The sequence below is a fragment of the Buceros rhinoceros genome, unplaced genomic scaffold, assembly GCF_000710305.1.
Source record: "Buceros rhinoceros silvestris isolate BGI_N320 unplaced genomic scaffold, ASM71030v1 scaffold2816, whole genome shotgun sequence".
Classification (NCBI taxonomy): Eukaryota; Metazoa; Chordata; class Aves; order Bucerotiformes; family Bucerotidae; genus Buceros; species Buceros rhinoceros.
Genome location: NW_010419162.1, coordinates 15,455 through 34,199, shown reverse-complemented (window position 1 = coordinate 34,199; position 18,745 = coordinate 15,455). Strand labels below are relative to the sequence as shown.

General features: G+C 43.5%; 1 protein-coding gene across 1 annotated transcript in view; it reads left to right on the top strand.

The window, feature by feature from the left end:
* Positions 1-18,745, top strand: part of UNC5C (unc-5 homolog C (C. elegans)) — a gene marked incomplete at its 5' end in the record, with an annotated part of 94,038 nt that overhangs the window by 63,656 nt on the left and 11,637 nt on the right. Inside the window, 4 exons of the mRNA XM_010138790.1 lie at positions 3,620-3,811; positions 5,086-5,430; positions 8,209-8,296; positions 17,036-17,204. Coding sequence (XP_010137092.1) covers positions 3,620-3,811; positions 5,086-5,430; positions 8,209-8,296; positions 17,036-17,204 — 794 coding nt within the window. The remainder of the gene's footprint in view (positions 1-3,619; positions 3,812-5,085; positions 5,431-8,208; positions 8,297-17,035; positions 17,205-18,745) is intronic.

The following is an 18,745-nucleotide window of genomic DNA, read 5'->3' as shown; positions in this document are numbered from 1 at the left end:
AGGTTGGGCCTGGCCGGGCCTTGTCGGGCCTAGTCGGGCCAGCAGATACTTCCGGAGCTCTCCCTCCGTGCCGCTGTCCGGAGTCCAAGAGGAAGGACACTCCCCGACCTGCTGCTTTTAAAGGCTCCTGACGTAACGTTACGTTCACCTGACTCTCTTAACCAATTAAATGTGGAATTATTGTACTACATGGAATAATTCTATTTGTCCATTACCCAAAACAAGGAAGTTTTAGCTCAAACCAGGACACTGCTCTAGCATGGACTCCTCTTTCCATGGGTCCACAGGTCCTGCGAGCAAACCTGCTCCAGTGCAGGCTTTCCATGGGGTCACAGCCTCCTTGGATGCGTGCATCTGCTGTGGCGTAAGGTCTCCATGGGCTGCAGGTGGATATCTGCTCCACTGTGGGCCTCCATGGGCTGCAGGGGTCGTTCTGCCTCACTACGATCTTCACCACGAGTTTCAGGGGAATCTCTGCTTTGGCATGTGGAGCGCCTCCTCCCCCTCCGTCATCATGGACATAGGTGTCTGCAGAGTTGTTTCCCTCGCATATTATCACTCAGTTCTCCATCTACAATTGCTACTTGTGCGGGTTTTCCCCCCTTTTAAAATACTTTATCACAGAGGTACCATCATCACCGATAGGCTCGGTCTTGGCCAGCAGCAGGTCCGTCTTGCAGCGGGCTGGCATTGGCTCTATTGGACATAGGGGAAGCTTCTAGCAGCTTCTCACAGAAGCCACCCCTGTAGCCCTGCCACCGCTACCAAAACCTTTCCATGCAAACTCAGTACATCTGGTATTTCAGTCAAGGTAGCATTTACGCAGCAGTTAATGTCTGGAAACTTTGCAGGAAGGTGTGTCTACATCTGCAATTGGGATAGGCTGTACCTTCATGAGCAAGCAGTGCAGCTGAGCAGGAAGAGCTGTGTGTAAAGCGCAATAGATGCCGAGCACCCAAACTCAGCATTTCTGGGAGGTCTGCCTGTAGCATGGTCCTATACCTTAGGCTTGCTCAGGAGTGTGTTTTCCAGTTTCGTTTCACCTGCAGGGAGTCCCCAGGTGTGTGAGCTCCTCACAGTGCAGTCCAAGGAGAGGAGGTGAAATTCCCTTCAACGGCACTGAAGGGGTGGTGATGGAGGAGAGATACCTTCTGTCTTACGCTGACTCTAATCCCATTCCTGACAGCAACTTCCCCACTTCATTTGGATTTGTCATTTAACTGCCCAGCACGGTGGGACTTCTCCTGTATGGATGGAAAGCAGCTGGGAGCTGTTTATCGAGTTCATAGGGCTCATGTGCAAACTAAGCAGCTCCAGCACGCTATGCTGTAAAACTGCAGAAGGAAAAGGCAAAAGAAACAATCTTTCTTATTTATCCATTCCGAAATATGGCTGTAAATTGTGTTACGATTTTGTCGATACACAGTGCTTGCAAAGATTTCAAATAAATAATGTTAGAACCCCAGGGCCCGTATTGATTTTGTAATGATTTGGAAGAGAAGCCACTCAGCTTCCCGTTTGCTGACAAATTCTTTGCTCCCTGAGGAATTCCCATTGAATTCGTATTAAAGGCAGGATAAAATAGTTCCAAGAAAATACAGAGAGAGTGCTTTGTGCATGGACTCTGCTCAGCGAATGCGTGTTTAACCTCTGACCAGTGACAACAGGTCTCCTTTAGCTTTATTAGATCAACAGCAAGCTACTATAATTAAATTAAAAAAACTGTTCAGAGCCTCACCGAACATGTCCTGGGAATTAAAGCATATGGCAGGGATAGTGAAAAAGGCTTTCCATATGCTAATGACCCTTGATGTCTGAAATAAATTAGATCCATTAGAGTTTATACTCGATAAAAGAAAGACTTTAAGCACTCCAAAGTTAGTGACTCGAGACCGATTTTGGCTTAGAATTCAATCTGCCTGCTTATTAATTCTTAGTAAGGCTCTAGAGGAGACAGAGGATGCAAAATCATAATTCTGTGCTCTATCAGAATTTTAGAGTGCCATCAGTTTCGTTTTCCTCTTTTTTTTTAAATTAAACCATTTTTCATGCTTCCCTTTTTTGTTCTCCACATTAATTTGATTTTGTTCCTATTTTTGTTTCATTTCTTTCTTTTTAAGGTTTCATTTATCCTATTTCAACTGAACAGAGAACCCAGAATGAATATGGATTTTCTTGTAAGTTTAATGTTTGATTTTATGTTCCTGGATGCTAATTTGGTGCTCTTCCTTGGGTCAAGCTTTACTGTTAGACCAGCTCTATGTGACTAGGCAAAGAGGGACCGATTCAGCAGAGTAACTGGCGTGCTGCTTGCTTGGCAGAAGTTGCAGCGTTTTGCTGTCAGCAGGTTGACAGAGAAGTATAACGGCCCATGAGAAAAATGGGAGAAGATGCTACCTCAGAGACAGAAACTGGAGAGAATAAACCTTGTTCTTGTTAAAATTCCCTTAGCAAATGTAATAAATGTGTTGGAGAGAGAACTTCTCTTTGAGCTGGAACACAGAGATCTGCTTCCTGAGCTGCTGGGGAAAAAATGTGGTATTTCGAGGCTGAAGGTCTGATAGCCAGGTGCTTACAGAGGTTGATCAGTACCTTTCAACATCTGCAGCTGGAGGAAAAGCTTGGCTTAAATGGCTAAAAGGAAGGGAGCAAAAAAGTAAAATAAAAATGATTTCATATGCTTCAAACTAATGAGGCACTAAAAAAGTCTGCTTTGATTTTGCACTTTCTGTTTTCATTATGCTATTTCTAAAACTGGCATTCTTCACTGTACAGAAGCACATCAGATTTTGATCATATAATCAGATCTTTTGGGAAAAAAAATGTCTGGTGGATAATGATGCTGGAGATTAGCCTGGAATTAGTGCTGAAGATATGGTGTACGCAGCTAGCAGAGATATCATAGCCATTTTCTTACCAGACATCTCTAATAAATCTGGGTTCCTTTTGGTAAATTACCACATTATTTCTTGTGCTTGCTTTGACTTTTACCTAAAAAATGTATGTGTTAATGCCATTGATGAGAATGCAGTGTTTGATTCTCTGCTTTACTAGATTTATTTTTTTTAAGGGAAGTGAATGGAAGGGAATAATGGCTTGGCACATTATAGTTCAAAATAAGCAAACTCAAAGATACATCCTGATATTCCAGGTATTCCATAGAAAATGGATGTTTGGGGCTTTTTGACTTTATTTTTTTAAAGTAGAAAATAAGGTTGCTGAAGTTTAAAAACCCACGACATGTTTTTGCTTAACTGGTGAACCACTATATACACCAATATTATGACACTGTGTCACCAAGTTAAGCTATTTTATTTCACAGGATGAATTTGCTTCACGAGACTAAGTTTATAAAGTGCTATGCTTAGTAGTTCACAGCCTGGGTACTAGATAGATGAACGAGCAGTTGGAGAAAGATTTAAAACAGAAGTTAAGAGAAAACAAAGATCATTTTCCATCAAAAGGGCACAGACCTGTTATATACCTTTGGAAATGGATTTTAAATTAACCTATAAAAAGAAGGTAGTAAGTATCTGCAATGAGAATAATACGAATGTGCTTTTTGAAAGTCCCTGTGATGAACACATATCTTCAAGGTTCCTGACCTCTCTCCCCCTAGCTGCTCCTGACTCAGATGATGTTGCTCTCTACGTTGGGATCGTCATAGCCGTGATCGTGTGCCTGGCTATTTCCATGGTTGTGGGCCTCTTTGTCTATCGCAAGAACCACCGTGACTTTGAGTCAGATATTATCGACTCCTCAGCACTGAATGGGGGATTTCAGCCTGTTAGCATCAAGGCTGCAAGGCAAGGTTAGTTGTCATTTCACTCCATGTTGACCAATTCAGGGTGATGCTATAAGGTCATGGTTTGTAGGGCTGCATGAATGATACTCGCTGGATGCTTGTTGACACTTGATAAAAGAGAGAAAGAACATAGCCAATTGTTTTGGAGAGCCAAGTGCTCAAAGCCCAAGCTGCATTTTTCAGATGTGCTCAAGACCATAAAGCAGAGGAATTTAACTTCTGAGGAGAAAGCATGAATGGGAGAGTGAAATACAGAGACGTTTTTGGAAATACAGGTCCAGCTCAAATTTAAATCAAAGGCAATGCTCTGACAGAAACAATCAAGGCAGGATTCATCACAGGAGTAACGCTACAATATAGTAATTCTATCACGTATTTCTCCCCTTTGTTTCACTAATAGTCTTTTTACTGTGCCCTGTCTCCACAGGCATAAATAGTGGTTTAAGAAGTACTGTGCTTACAATAGACAATGTAGAAGAACTTGTGGTAGAACATCATTTAATAATGGGCTTTTTTGTCATTGGTGTGTAACAGCTTGATTATTTCCGCACTTCATTGGCCATAAAAAAAAACACTCTAAAGGTAGTGCCGGCTTTTTCAAGATCCATAGTTAGCCTGAAGAGTTCCTCTTTTTTTTTTCCAAATATGTGTGCCAGAAGAATAAATAAAAGTAAGAGTTAAGATGACAAGAGAGTTGTCGTGTGGGAGATTGGCAGAAGTGTCATTTGCGTTTCTGGAGAAACTTTTAAAACAAATTTCCAGAAAGTGTGATGCAAGTACTCATCCTCCGCTGTGGGGAGTCATGGGCCCAATGTCTTCATAGATTTATTCTGTCTTTTATTTAAGGAGAGCTGACATGAGGCCAATTAGATAAATTGATTAGTGATTGTCACTTACCATTTAGGCAGGGGGTATTAGTTAATAAAACTAGATCTACTGAGTGAGGGAAACATCTTGCCCTGAAGCTAAGCATGTCATACATGAAATCTGAGTACAGCCTGCAAAAATAATCCCAGTGAAAAAACTTCAGAGCAGAAAGGTGCTGTAGTTTTGTATGACAATTAGATTCCATAGCAACTGGGGCAGTACAAGCCCTGGGAGTTTGCTGGAGAGATGCATGGAAAAGGAGACTAAGATCAGTCTACAAGGACTTTGTGTAACTTAAACTTTGATATGAAAGGCAAAATGCAAAATGCAGAATCCAGACCCGGCTTGTTACCCAGAAGAAAATCATCAGAATGGAGAAGTAATACGGTTCTTCCTTCTCATCTCTAATTCAGACCTCCTGGCGGTACCACCAGACCTTACTTCTGCTGCAGCCATGTACAGGGGTCCTGTTTATGCCTTGCATGATGTTTCTGATAAAATCCCAATGACCAATTCTCCGATCTTGGACCCTCTGCCTAACTTGAAGATCAAGGTTTATAACACCTCCGGTGCAGTCACTCCCCAGGATGACCTCTCTGACTTCTCCTCCAAGCTGTCCCCGCAGATTACACAGTCTCTCCTGGAGAACGAGACGCTGAACATGAAGAACCAGAGCCTTGCTCGGCAAACAGACCCATCGTGCACTGCATTTGGGACCTTTAACTCCTTAGGAGGTCACCTAGTAATTCCCAGTTCAGGTAAGTGCTAGCTGTGTTGGTTTAAAGGCTCAGTTGTTTTTTGGTTTCAGGTGGAGTTAGCTTGCTTTATGCAGAGAAAACCAGGGTCACTTCTGGGACTCTTTCTTTTCTTTGTTCAAAACAAACACACATCGATTCCTCCCCCTCCGTTCAGGTCTACCAAGTTACTCCAAGTATTCTTTTCCCAAAGTCCTGGCTACCTTTTAACAGGATATTGCAGGGCTCTTAGACATTTTCTGAGACGTGCAAGACTTCAGAGCTTCCCTGTGTGAAGTGCAATTCAGCATCCTTGACCTTTCCCTTTAATGCACGTCTACAAAAGGGTTCCCTAGCCAGAAAGTCTCACAAATTAATTAAAAAACGAATGCATTGTTCCACTTCCAATTCACTGCAGACTCTGTGGTATTGAAGTAGGACAGCAGAATACTGATTTTTGGAAGGCTTTTTCCTGCACAGAAATACCCAAGGAAAATAAGGCTTAAGGTGTCTTTTCCGTATTTCTCTCCTCGTTGCATGTATTGTAGACTCTTTTACAACTAGGAAAGAGGGGGACTGAGCACCGAGTGCATTTTGATGTATCTGCACAGTGCTACTCAGTTTCTCTCTTATGCTATGAGGCCAGGCTGCTGGGGCCCTTTCAGGCCACTCCAGCACCAGGAGGCAGTTTCAGATCATCCAAGGAGCTCCTGGGCAGCCTTGGGAGAGTTCAGCTCTCACAGCCGGATTTTTTAGGAGGGTCTTACTGCTGCTTGGTTGTGTTGACACGCAAAGAAAGTTCAGCACCTAGATGTTCCTGTGGGTTTGGTATGCTAATGAAAAACCACAAAGTGGATTTGAATCAGATGCTTAAAACACTGGTTGGGGGGGATGTGCAGACTATACAGTGGTCAGGAGTGCCCCTGCCTGGTTTCTCTGGAGCTCTGATTCCAAAGAGGACCGTGGTACATGTAAGACTACAGCTCACAATTACCTAATATGATAGCTCAAGGTTTCACAGCATTTATACCTTCCTCCTTTACATGATGTGGTCAGGTCTTGGCTGTTTTACAGCACACTGCCCTGCCTGGGGAGCCAGAGCCTACTCTTGTCTCCTGCTCCTTCACTGGATCTTTTCTTGTTTGTTGATGTAATGGAGAAAGTAAAATGCCTAGGTGGAACTGGGACTTAGGTGATTTGGTTCTTCCAGGACGCAGCCCCTCACTGCCCAGGAAGCAGCCAAACGTGGTCAGTGAGCAGTAGCCCTCCTCACTGAGCTACCGTGCCACAGGGGGCAGAAATAGCTATTAAATTTAAGTGAAAGATGAACTACTTAAAGAAATGTGGTGCTGACTGCTGAGCAATGTTGAAAATTCACACTACACAGTTCTGAATTTCACATTTCTGTAAGTAGCAGCTGAAGGTAGGTACTAACACTCAGGTTTCTTATGCCAAGGTGGTTCACATTGACAGCAAATTCTGTTAGTCATATTTAATTCACATATATTAATACCAATTTGTAAAGGAAATTGTTGCTGTAATCCCTTCAAAAGGATTAAAATGAATTTTGTAAAATATATCAATCTGTCTACCACTAGCGTGTATTTCTCCCTGCTTCTCCTAGATGGTTGTATATCCTCATAATGATACGATCAAATCCCTTCATTAACACTATGCCTGCCCTGTTACAGCTGAGAACATGCACAGGTGAAGTTGGAACAGGCCTGTAAAGAAACAGGTGTCTGAAAGGGTTCGCGGAAAACACCTTCCTAGCTAATCCCTCCCCTTCAAAGCCAGGTATGGGACTGAGCCCCTATACACCAGCACATTAGGTGGGAGGTCACCAGCATAACCAAACCATGTGTCCTGAAGAGGAGAGACAGGGCTCTGCAAGGTTTCCATAAAGCCTCTCTCGTGCATATGCATATACATAAATAATCTGCCTGTAGGTTTGTTTTCACCTCTCTGTACTAATAGCTGTGTTAAAATCCTTGCCATTGATGCCCAACTAATCCACATCTGCAGAGACATCTGGCTGAGATATGTCCAGCAGAGCGAAATGGCTGGTTCGTGTGCCATGTTTGTCGTGTAACAACAGGACATTTCTAAACTGGCAGTAATCTAGGAATAGTGTTTTGTGATCCAGTATGAAGCTAATCACCACTGAAAAGGTCACCAGGCATATTTGTCCACACTTTTTTCAAGGTTGGATACCACAATTTTGAGCCATTTTACAGTACTAGGCACATTCAAAATAGCAAGAAGCCTTATTTTGTTTCCCTGGTAGTCTCATTAAAAACTGAGTGCGTTAAAAGACAAGATAACAGTCACAGAAACCATCTTTCAGGAAACAACTAGTTCTTGTTGCTTCCTGGGACAGTGCTCATTTTCCTGATTTTAATTAAGAAAGAACTGCCTAGGGCGAGATGTCCCATTACAGCTGTTGGAAATTTTAGTCAGAGTTGTTGTTTTTCCATCATTTTACATGGTAAACAGCAGCATAACCATCTGTCTGCTCTTTAACTAAAATAAAAGGGAAGAAAATCCTCTTCTCCACCCTCGTTTCTCAGTGCTGATGCACAAGAGGAATAAGAACAGGTCAGCTGACTGCTGGAAGTGCTCGGGTCGCAGCGAATACTTTTTCTCTCCAGTAGGTGAGGTCACTTGGTGAGTCTGCTGGCAAGGCTGGGTGAAAATCTTGTATCACAGGCTTCATCTTCTGCCTCTCCAGTCACTCCTTTGCACAGACCCACTGGCCTCTTTTTTCTCTGTTTTATCTCTTGTGTCTCTTCTGTTCTGCAGGAGTAAGCTTGCTGATCCCAGCGGGAGCCGTTCCACAAGGGAGAGTCTATGAAATGTATGTGACAGTTCACAGGAAGGAGAACATGAGGTAAAAGACTGCCTATATTTGGTCATTCATTAATGGAGGAGGAAATTTAGTAACTAAAGACCGGTGGTAATATACTTATGCAAAGCCTACTGAGCTGAAGCTGTTTGCTGACTTGGAGGTAAATCTAAGCAAAGCTAAGGATAAACTTTGCCCCCAAACCAGCTCAGACTTTTGCTTTTCTAACCAAGAGTGGCACTCTGCAGCAAGCCCTCAAGCTGGGGGGGTGCTGAATCATAGCCAGAAACAAGGAAAATCTGCCAGCGTGAGTTTGGAGCATTAGAGAAGGTTTGGGGTAACCTCTTAGTAAAGACCCATGCTGCAGAGGACAAGGGGGTGAAGAAGCAAGGTGACAAATCATCTCAGCAGAGGGAAGCAGGTGCTTCAAGGGTCATAAAGCCTCTGCATGCTTTGTGGTAGCTGCTACTCAGCAGGTCACACCCAGGGTAGAAGGATAGGTTAACCTGTACTGGGAAAAGCATGCTTGCAGCTGTCCTCTGCCAAACTGAGCAAGTGTGCTGAAGTACGTACACCTGCGGAAGAGAACAGAAAGATAGGAGTCCTCGCTTGCAATGAAGACTTAGAGAACTGATTGCTTTCCCTAGGAGAGGAGAGCAGAGAGCAGGCTGCCTTGGCCGTGGGGCAGCAGGGCTCATCCCATCTTGGTAGTGGTCACTTGCTGGGTTCACAGACCTCAGCTGCTTATTTGAGTTACGGCAGCTTTTCAGCCCCTCTCCAGCATGCCAGTCTTGTCCTGCTTATGGAATCCAACCAATTCTAGGACTTCTAAAATGGAGCTAGTCAGGTGTCATCTAGATCACTTGGAACCGAATAGTTACTGATAAGGGCTTAAACACTGCCGATGATAATGTCCTCCCCTGTTACTGGGTCCCCTTCCCTGCTTGCCAAGGAGCAGAAAGAGGTGGGTGGCATCCAGCATAATGCAACGGTCTTCTGCTGCAGGACTGTTTCACCAAGCATTCCACTTGCTGTAGCTGAGCTGCAGCTCATTCAAAGCCTCTTTTTCTGACTGCATGAGCCACAGATGTTGCTTCATATAATTGGAGTCATATGGGTACCACAAGTTAGTGTGAAGCATAATTATTTTTTAAATCCACTGCTGCACTCTTACAGCACTCCAGCAGAGAGTGATAGTCCACAGTAAGGACTATCTGCAGACACTTGCTTTTGTGGCCAAGCAGTAACTGGAATGTGTTCAATAAACCCTGATTTATTTTTGTGAGTACTGTGTAGATGTGTATGGGTTGAAAAGTCCTGTCACATGTTGATGTAGTTTGGAAAGGGACATATAGGAAACTATAAAATGGGTGTTATAATCAGAAATGAAGGCAGGCTCTTTTTCTTGATATACAGCCACCACTGAGGGGAGAATGTGGTCCCTGTAGTACTACCCTAAATAGAACCAGTGCAGCAACAGAGAGGTTCACCATCACAGCTCACGTATCTTCAACAACTTGAGATTTAGCTCACACTTTGTTTGTAGAAATATGAAACGACTTCTGAACAGTCAAGCTAAAACAGGAAATCTGTTATCCCTCAGAGTCCTGTAATTTCCCTTTTCTTTTCCTTCCGTTGTTTTCCTAAGACATTTCCCCAGTTACTCTCTGAAACCTGTAGTACAGAAATTTGAGAGACTTTACAACCCAGTAATAACACTCTGTGTTGCCTTGCTAAGAGAGCTTTCCAAGGCACTCTCTGTATTCCACTTCATATCCATCAAAGCATGTGAGAGCAGGAGAGTCACCCTAAAAGTATTACCCTTCTGCAGTGAATTGGGGCTCTGATGGCTTGCAATAAATGCCACTTAGAGGCAGTTGTTTTCTCTAAGTGTGTTTGTGGCACAGTGGCTTTTCTCTTTTCCTAGACTATACTCCAGCAGGCTGTTTTTCCTGCTCCTGCACTGCCAGCACATCCTCTTTCTGCCTGTTATTTGGGGCAGGGTGGATGGCAAGCAGCTACTGGGCTCTGATCCCTGGCTGGCACGTTGACTTCATGGAAAGATCCATGTGCTGTTATGAAGTGGCTACAGTGGGGAAAAGGATGTCTATGTATATATGTGTGTGTGTTTGTATGCTTATATGTGTGTGTGTATATTACTGAAAAAATTACAAGCCTGTGAGAATATTTCACAGCTATCAGAATGATTTCTGTCTTGAAGCTCACTGACTTTTTCATTGGTGATCAGTTGCTCTCTCCCTTAGTCTGAGGAAGTATCACCAGCTTTGAGATTTGCAGGAAGGTGTCCATTATTGCGTTGTGGTTTCACCTATAAAATAAATGCATTGCTGTGACCAGTACCTAGCAAGAACATGTTCCCACGAGCATCTGTGAGATCCTGGGTCTTCCACGACTAAGGATTAAATAGCATGAGTAGAAACCTCCAACCTTCAGGATTTTAACGACTGCCTTGGGATAAAAAACAAATTTAGCTGTGAGCTAAATTAGTGGAGCTGCATGCTTCCTTCAGAAACATCTGGCACTGGTCAGTGCTAGACAGGGTCTGGGTCTTGATGGACTACTGGTTTGATCTCATATGGCAGTTCCTGTATTCCTGCATGGACCCTTGCCAAGCTTGCACAGCTTTAGGTGGAGCTACTCTTGTGTATCTAATCAGAGGCAAGAACTGCCCTAAATATGGCACAGAGGAGACTCCTGTATCCATCACACAGAAGATGATGCAAATGAGAGTGGATGTCACCGTGCCCTCAAAATGTGACAACCCTGAAGAAGCAAGCAGTGCTCCTGAAGGTGTTGATGAAAGACACACATAAATTTTGCAACTTCCAAATTAGCTGCCTTAAAAGAGAGAAGGGTAAGATGAACCTTGTCAGGATTTGGATCAGTGGCTTCATAGTGTGGACTTTATATTAAAGTGGCGCAGCTGATCAGTGAGTTTGATCCAAGGAGCAATCTTGCCTTTTTTGCCAGTAGACCCTAAGCTTAGTGATGTGAAATAAAAGAAATTGAAGTCTTCCACCTTCCTTCTGTATCTATCTCAGTTGCATAAACAACATTACTTTGCAACTCCAGAAGACAATTTCATGAAGTGCCAGTCACTGTAATTGAAAAATTCAAAATAAAAAATGACCAGAGCATGAGCAAAAGGGGAGGAAAACTTTTCAGATCATTTTCCTTCTAAAGATAGACCGGCAGAAGAACCAGGGTCAGTCAAGAATATTAAGTTTGAAACCTTAAAAGGAATACATATTAAAAATAAAGCCCCAGCAATGAAAGGAGAGATAAAATATCTTCCCCCTGGCTTTTGGCTAAGCTGTGTGGAAGGGTTGCCATCTGTTGCTATGAGTTAGACAGTTTTTTTCTCCTTGCTCTGTCCTGTGCTTCCTGAGCTCCTGTGGTTGCCTGTAACATCTATGCATGGTGCCAGGGAGCACAATGTAAGCCTGCTGAAGAGCAGAGATTTCTCTAGTTGTGCTCACATCTGCTGTCTGACAGCTACCTTAATGAATATGGTCTGGCTGATTACAGGGAGATGGTTTCAAATGACTAATCCCATTAAAAAACCAAATGTGATTGTGAAGGGACCAGATATAGTGAATAAAAGTTTGTTTGCTTTTAAATAAAAGCTGATTGTTCTTGATAAGCAGTGTGGGATGGGACAACATCTAAAATTATCTGAAAACCTTTCAGTTACTGTTAGTGCCTTGTAATAGCAATGCTAAACAGGGCTTTGAATTTTAGTCTCAGTCAAATCTTTGTAAAACAAAACCATCTCTTTCACCTGCAGTGAAGCGACTTTGGAGTCATAGAACTGAATGCCCAGTCTTATCTAATAAGTTGTCCCCAGACTGCTGCAAGCCTAAAGAGAAGCACATGTAGGTGGGATTTTGGGGAGCTTGGGGTTCTTTTTCAGGTAACAGGCTAAAAGTAGGTTCTGGTCCACAGTTTTGAAGATGTCTGCTCATCGATCTTTCTGTTTTAGAGGAAATATCTCCCTTACTCTATATGCACCCCTGTGTCTGTTTTTGTGCTGGATCTTCTGTGATCTAACACAGAAATCGCAATACTCGATCACAACAGGTGCTCATCTAGGCCAGCATCCTGGCTTTGCTGGTGCTGTATCACCTGCTCTAGGAGAAGGAATAAAATCACTCATAATGAGTGACTACAGAATAACTTGTCTGCAGGGGAATTTGTTGTTTACTAATTCCATCAATTAGTGGTGTGTTTATGCCTTGAAGCAGAAAGATTAATATCTTTTGTATAATATATCTTGTCTACTGCATCTGTTTCTGTTCTCATTAGCTATAGTAAGACATAATCCTGTTGTTTTAAAGTGGAAATTGGAAACTGAGAAATACGAAAAGATCTGTCAAGAGAATTTTGTTCCTTTTTCCTGTCAGTTGTGATAGGGTTCCTCTCTGCTGTATGTACCATTGTGTGGTTTAGCCTCATTCCTCTGGGTTTCCGGTGTTTGTTTCTGAGATCTCACTGCAGTCCCTAAACACCCTGCTCACTGCAGTCACGTTAGAGCTGGGTATGAAAGGGAGTATCACCTCAGCGTGCTCTGACGTGCCTTGTCCCACACAGCCCCACAATTTAGATCTGCTTTTTGCTGCTTTTTTTACAAATTGATCCCTGCTGTGTTGCAGTAAGCTCACCTAAGAACTTTTACACTTTTATTGCTTTCTTTGCTACTAAAAATCTATGTTTAGAACTTGTTTTTCTCCAACAGCACAAGCTGCTGTACAATTAATCAGATTTTATTTCCTACCTGTATTTTTACCTTCTCTGGATCTTTTGCATTATTTTCTGGCTCTCATTGTTACTTGCAGTAGTTCCTTACTAAATGTTATCTCTAAATTTAATGATTTTGTTGCTATCTACATTGTCTCCCCCATTGTGAGTAGAAATCCTGATCTCACAGTAGTCGGAGAGAGGTTTAACATGGATTTCAACAGAGCTTGGATTTCACCTATTCAGTGACACTGATGCCTGTTTCACACCACTCGAGGACTCCCCTGAAACTCGTTATATTTCAGTTTTTAAAGGTTTAGCTGCCTGAGGTGGATGGTGAAGAGTCATTAGGACCAGCAGTGTTCAATAACTTTAGGGTGCTGGACTCACATGCGTGTCTGGTTGGTAGTTTGGGACTGTAAAGTCAAGCACCCCTGCAACTGGCCCATTTTTCCGTTCTTCATACATCAGAGTGTCCTGTGTCATAAATACCCAGGTCAGAAGCATGCATAGCTCATCCACTTGGCAGTAAATCCCAGAAGTCTAATGACAAAGATGCTGTTTACCAACTTGAGGAACAAATACTAACTCTTGCTATGTTTTGCATGTCCTTTGTATGCTTGTATCCACTTCCCATCTCTCTTGATGACTGTGCAGTCAGAAGTGCTTCCCAACTTTGTGTTCTGATTCATTTTTTATACTTGTGCTAATCAGATATAGAATGTTGTGGTGCAGAATCATGCCCTCCATCAAAGTTCTGAAATTTAACAGCTAAGGAAATTCTGTCACGGAGCATTGAAGTACATTAAGTGACTGAACTTAATTTTACTTTGAGACATATTTAGGCTGCATTATTTATCAATCAGTGCTATATTATTTTAATGATCTGGCTTTTTTTAACCACATGCATCAGTGATCAGATTCTTGTCAATTTTAACTTATTTTTCACCTAAAAGACATATATTATTTTTGTCTGGTGGTTTTGTAATTCAGTCCAAAAAACAATTTTTTCCCCCTCCCCTTTTTTCCCCTTCTTCATGGGTCAGTAGTCTTTTCAATGAAGTCAGGTTAACCAGGTGATTAAGTCTATAGCTTGTCCTATCTGTAGCTTTCCAGACAAATACTGTAATTTTGAAAGATTTTTCATGGAATCATAGAATCATTTAGGTTGGAGAAGTCCAACCATTAACTTGCCCACCAAGTCACTACTAAACCATGTCCCTAAGTGCTGCATCCACTCATCTTTTAAATACCTCCATGGATGGCGATTCAACTTCTTCTTTGGACAAACCTGTTCCAATGCTTTACAACTCTTTGGTGAAGAAGTTTTTTCCTAATATCCAACCTAAATCTCCCCTGGCACAACTTGAGGCCATTTCCTCTTGTCCTGTCACTTGTTACTTGGGAGAGGAGACAGACCCCCCCACCTCACTTCAGCTACCTTTTAGGTAGTTGTAGAGAGCAGTAAGATCTCCCCGAGCCTCCTTTTCTCCAGGCTAAACAACCCGGTTCCCTCAGCTGCTCCTCGTAAGATCTGTTCTCTAGACCCTTCACTAGTTTAATTACTCTTTTTTGGACATGCTCCTCAATGTCCTTCTTGTGGTGAGAGGCCCAAAACTGAACACAGGATTTGAGGTGTGGCCTCACCAGTGCTGAGTCCACGGGTACAATCCCTGCCCTGCTTCTGCTGGACACACTATTGCTGATACAAGCCAGGATGCCGTTGGCCTTCTTGGCCACTTAAGCACACTGCTGGCTCATCTTCAGTTGGCTGTCGACCAGCACCCCCAGGTCCTTTTCTGCTGATCAGCTTTCCAGCCACTCCTCCCCAAGGCTGTAGGGGTGGAGGGGGTTGTTGTGACCCAAGCGCAGGGCCTTGCAAGGCAAATTTGGCCTTGATGAACCTCGTACCATTGGCCTCATCCCGTAAGGCATTTCTCATAAGACATTATGTTGTTTGAAGTTTTTTGAACTAAGACTGTAGGAGAGTGTTCAAATATCCATTAATGCACAAGGAAGATGGCAAGATTAAAAACCACCACCACACTGTGAGTGTGTTTTAAGCTTCTTGTTTCTTCTTATGAAAAGAAATGAAGTAAGTGAGTCTGAAAAAGAAGCAACATTTCAGTCAAAAACTGCCCTATGTTTTATTCAGTTCAGTCTTGCAAGAGAGTGAACCCTGATCTTCTTAGTCTGAATCCAGAGATCCCTACAGCATGCAAGAGGAGCTGGACTAGGTACTCTATCTGCCAGTATTTTATTTCTTTTGTGTACTGTTTGTTAGGCTAAAATAACTGGCATAATACATGATAGCTGCCCAGATTGTTACACTTTACATGGTTTTTTGTAAGGCAGCTATATCACAGCTGTTTGTTTCCAGTGCATGGCTTTTCAGAAACAATTGTTAAGTCATTTAGTAAACTCATCGGTTAATTTCCGCAGATGCATATCATCTGGATTTACTAATTTGCATATATTTAAATTTTTGCATGCTGGACCTTTTTTTATTTTCTCAAATGTTACAAAGACTCCCACGCATTTGTATCAACAAGCGATACTTTTCAAAAGTACCTTCCTCCCACTTTGAAAAAGGATGTCTCAGAAGTTTGTCTTCCATTTTCTGTGAGATTAATGGAATATTCAGGGAGAATTAAGGCGGACAAAATTAGGATAAGCCTGTGGATATATCTCTGCAATAGCCAGAATAGGTGCAATAAGCTGGTTATCAAAACAGCTTCTGACCTGATTTGGCCTCCTTGAAAATGTTTTTTGAGATTACAACTACTTTTTTTGCTCTTTCTTTTAGTAAAGGCAAAGACTTGCAAAATAAACAGTATTTAAAGATGTTTCAGCTAACTCCACTAAGACCAATACAGATGTAAATGCAAGAATTTGTAAATGCAACACGGGATTGAATCCTTAGCCAGAGCAGAGGATGGGAGGTACTGTGGGCAGATCTGGAGGTTAAGCGCAGATCACATTGAACACTTTTAATCTCCTGCTTGTTGGTTTCTGGATCATGAATTTGTCCTCTGCATTGTTTAGAGTCTGTTGATGAGGCACATTCAGCTGGATTTGTCATAAACCAGATGTCGGGGTAGTTAAAGTCACTCATGCTTCCTCTGTTTTTAAGCACCTCAGCAGTTGGTCTGGGATAGTTTACACATGAACACACGTACACACGCACACACTCTCTTTCTCTCTCTCTGTCTCTCATATACAAACTGCAGTGTATGCTGTGTATCCTAAATACTTACAAGATTTCCTGTAACAGCCATTCCTAATGCCTGGCAGCAAGCACACTGGACAATGCCTGTGCTTTTAACTGAACGGCTCTGCGTTATCACTAGAAATCTCAGGCTTTGCAAGTTTTTTTGCCCTCTGCACTATTCCTTACCATCCCTTCACCCTTTCTCCCCCGCTGCTGGTGACACCTGCTCCCCGCAGATATATTTGCAGTAGCTGTTCCACTAGACCTGAGCACCTTCTGAGCACAATGGAGTATCAGTGAGTTTGGTGATGACTCTGAGCTCAAATTGCACGTCTCAGATGTGCTGTGTACCACATACACGGTTTCAGACTCATTTGTTCATTCTCTTCCTCTGTTCTTCAGTTTTTTCTGTCCAGACAGTAACCAATTCTCACACGTGGTGCTTAGAAGAGCCATGGTTCACTTTCGTGTGTTGCTAAACTGCCAAATGCAGCAATGACCGTATTTTGGCAGTAGGTGAAATGAAGCCTCTGCATCTGGTCCACGAGAATCCTTCAGAATGGAGGGTGCTTAGCAAGTGTGGTCTGTGGTTTCCTGCCACTTAAACATGGCAAACGAGTGGTATTTGGGGAGGAAAAAAAACCCACACCATATTTTGGGATTTGGGGGAAAAAAACCCACAACAAACCCACCCATTCTTTACTTGCACAATCTTTTTATTCTAAGAGAAGGATTTTTTATTTTTACTCACTTGAATATAACTTTTTGGCTTTTTAAACTCACTTAATGTATCCATCTTTCTGTCCCCGCATCAGGCCACCTGTAGAAGACAGCCAAACCCTGCTGACGCCGGTGGTGACCTGTGGCCCACCAGGAGCCCTGCTAACCCGGCCTGTCATTTTAACCATGCACCACTGCGCAGAACCGAACACGGAGGACTGGCAGATCCAGCTGAAGCACGAGGCTGCCCAGGGGCAGTGGGAGGTGAGGCTCTGGAGCTCCAGCCTGTGCGCTGGCTGCACACAAGACTCTCTGATAGTCCTTCAGCTGCCTTTCTGAACCGCAGTGCCTGTATTTTGGGTTTTCCATGTGAGATGCATGGCTGCTCTGGGCAGTCAGGAGTGCCCTTCAATACCAGGGGTTTAAGCTGCCCAGTGCCCATGCAGAGATGCTGTCTTGAGGCAGTTTGGTGTCTCCTAGTTCTATTTTCCATGAAATAACCTTCATTGTAAGATTCTGGTACTTGAGCTTTTGTGGCAGGATATGGCGTTGAAGTCATGGGGACAGAAGAAAGAGAAAAGGCAAAATAAAAAACAATGCTTGAAAATAATTTCTGACTTGACTCTGGAAATAAGAAAAAAATTTTTACAGACTAGTTTTCACTCTTCTGGTTTACAGTCTGTTTTCAAGGAAGTGAAAATAATGCTGCAACGTCAGCACCAAGACACCATTCAGCTTAATAAATTGTAGAGGCCTTACCTTTCTTTTCTTTGTCCCTCCCAAGATCTTGGTGAAGCATCACTTTGATTCAGCTCATGCAGCCAAGATCCAACTCTACACCCTGTGAACAAGTGTTGCTGGGCAGTGCAGGCTTGGTGGGAGCCTGAGGTGGTTCCTTGTCAGTAGTGCAGCAGGAGGATGTCCCGGGGCAGGGTGACAGAAGGGTCTTCCATGGTAACTGGAGCATAAAGTGATGCTTTCAACAGGGCTGAACCATTCTGGCAGAGCCCTCCTTTCCAGCCCTGTGCTCGTCGGTTCCTACTGACACCAGTTTGGTATCACATAATTAATCTGGCAAGGGCGCTTTCTCCTACTGGTAGGTTTAATAAGATCAGGGTGGCTTTTGAAGGCAGTTGGGCTGACAGCAGCAAGAGCGCCGCATCTGGCATTGCCTTTGAAAGACTCTTGTGTTTGTGCCCCTGCCTGTGGCGCTGGCTCTTCCTCACGCTGGGAGGGTGCCTGCAGTGAACATGGGTCTGTCTTGCCAACTCATCTGCACCCCACTGGCCTGACTCTTGGCACTGCTCATAGCTCCTTACTTGTGTCTGTATGTTACTGGCACCTCTTCATTTTCTCCCATGTTCCCTTCCTGCCTTTGGCAGACTGGTTGCTCCACCAGCAATGCCCATGTTCTGGTGCCAGCACAGCCTCTGCAATGTCCACAGGGTCCCTGGCCATTCTGGAGCAGCTCCTCCAATTGCAGCCTCACATGTGCACATACACATGCATACACATACACACATCTCCCACACGTGTGCATGCGTGTGCACCCCTGCAGCATTGCTTGGGACCAGTGCCTCTTGCCAGAACCAGTTGCGCTAGTGACCGTAGTGGGGAGTGCAATCAGTGCTGTAGCACCTGGCCCTCCAGAAGGATTGTGCCACCCCTGCAAACACGGCACGTTTGCCTTTCCCGAGACTAGGGTGCCCAAGCTTAATGCTGAGTTTTGGTTGAGCCTACGCTGCTCAGCTGCCAGATGTGTTCATTGAGCTGCAGACCTGCAGGCAGTGGGGATGAAACAGATG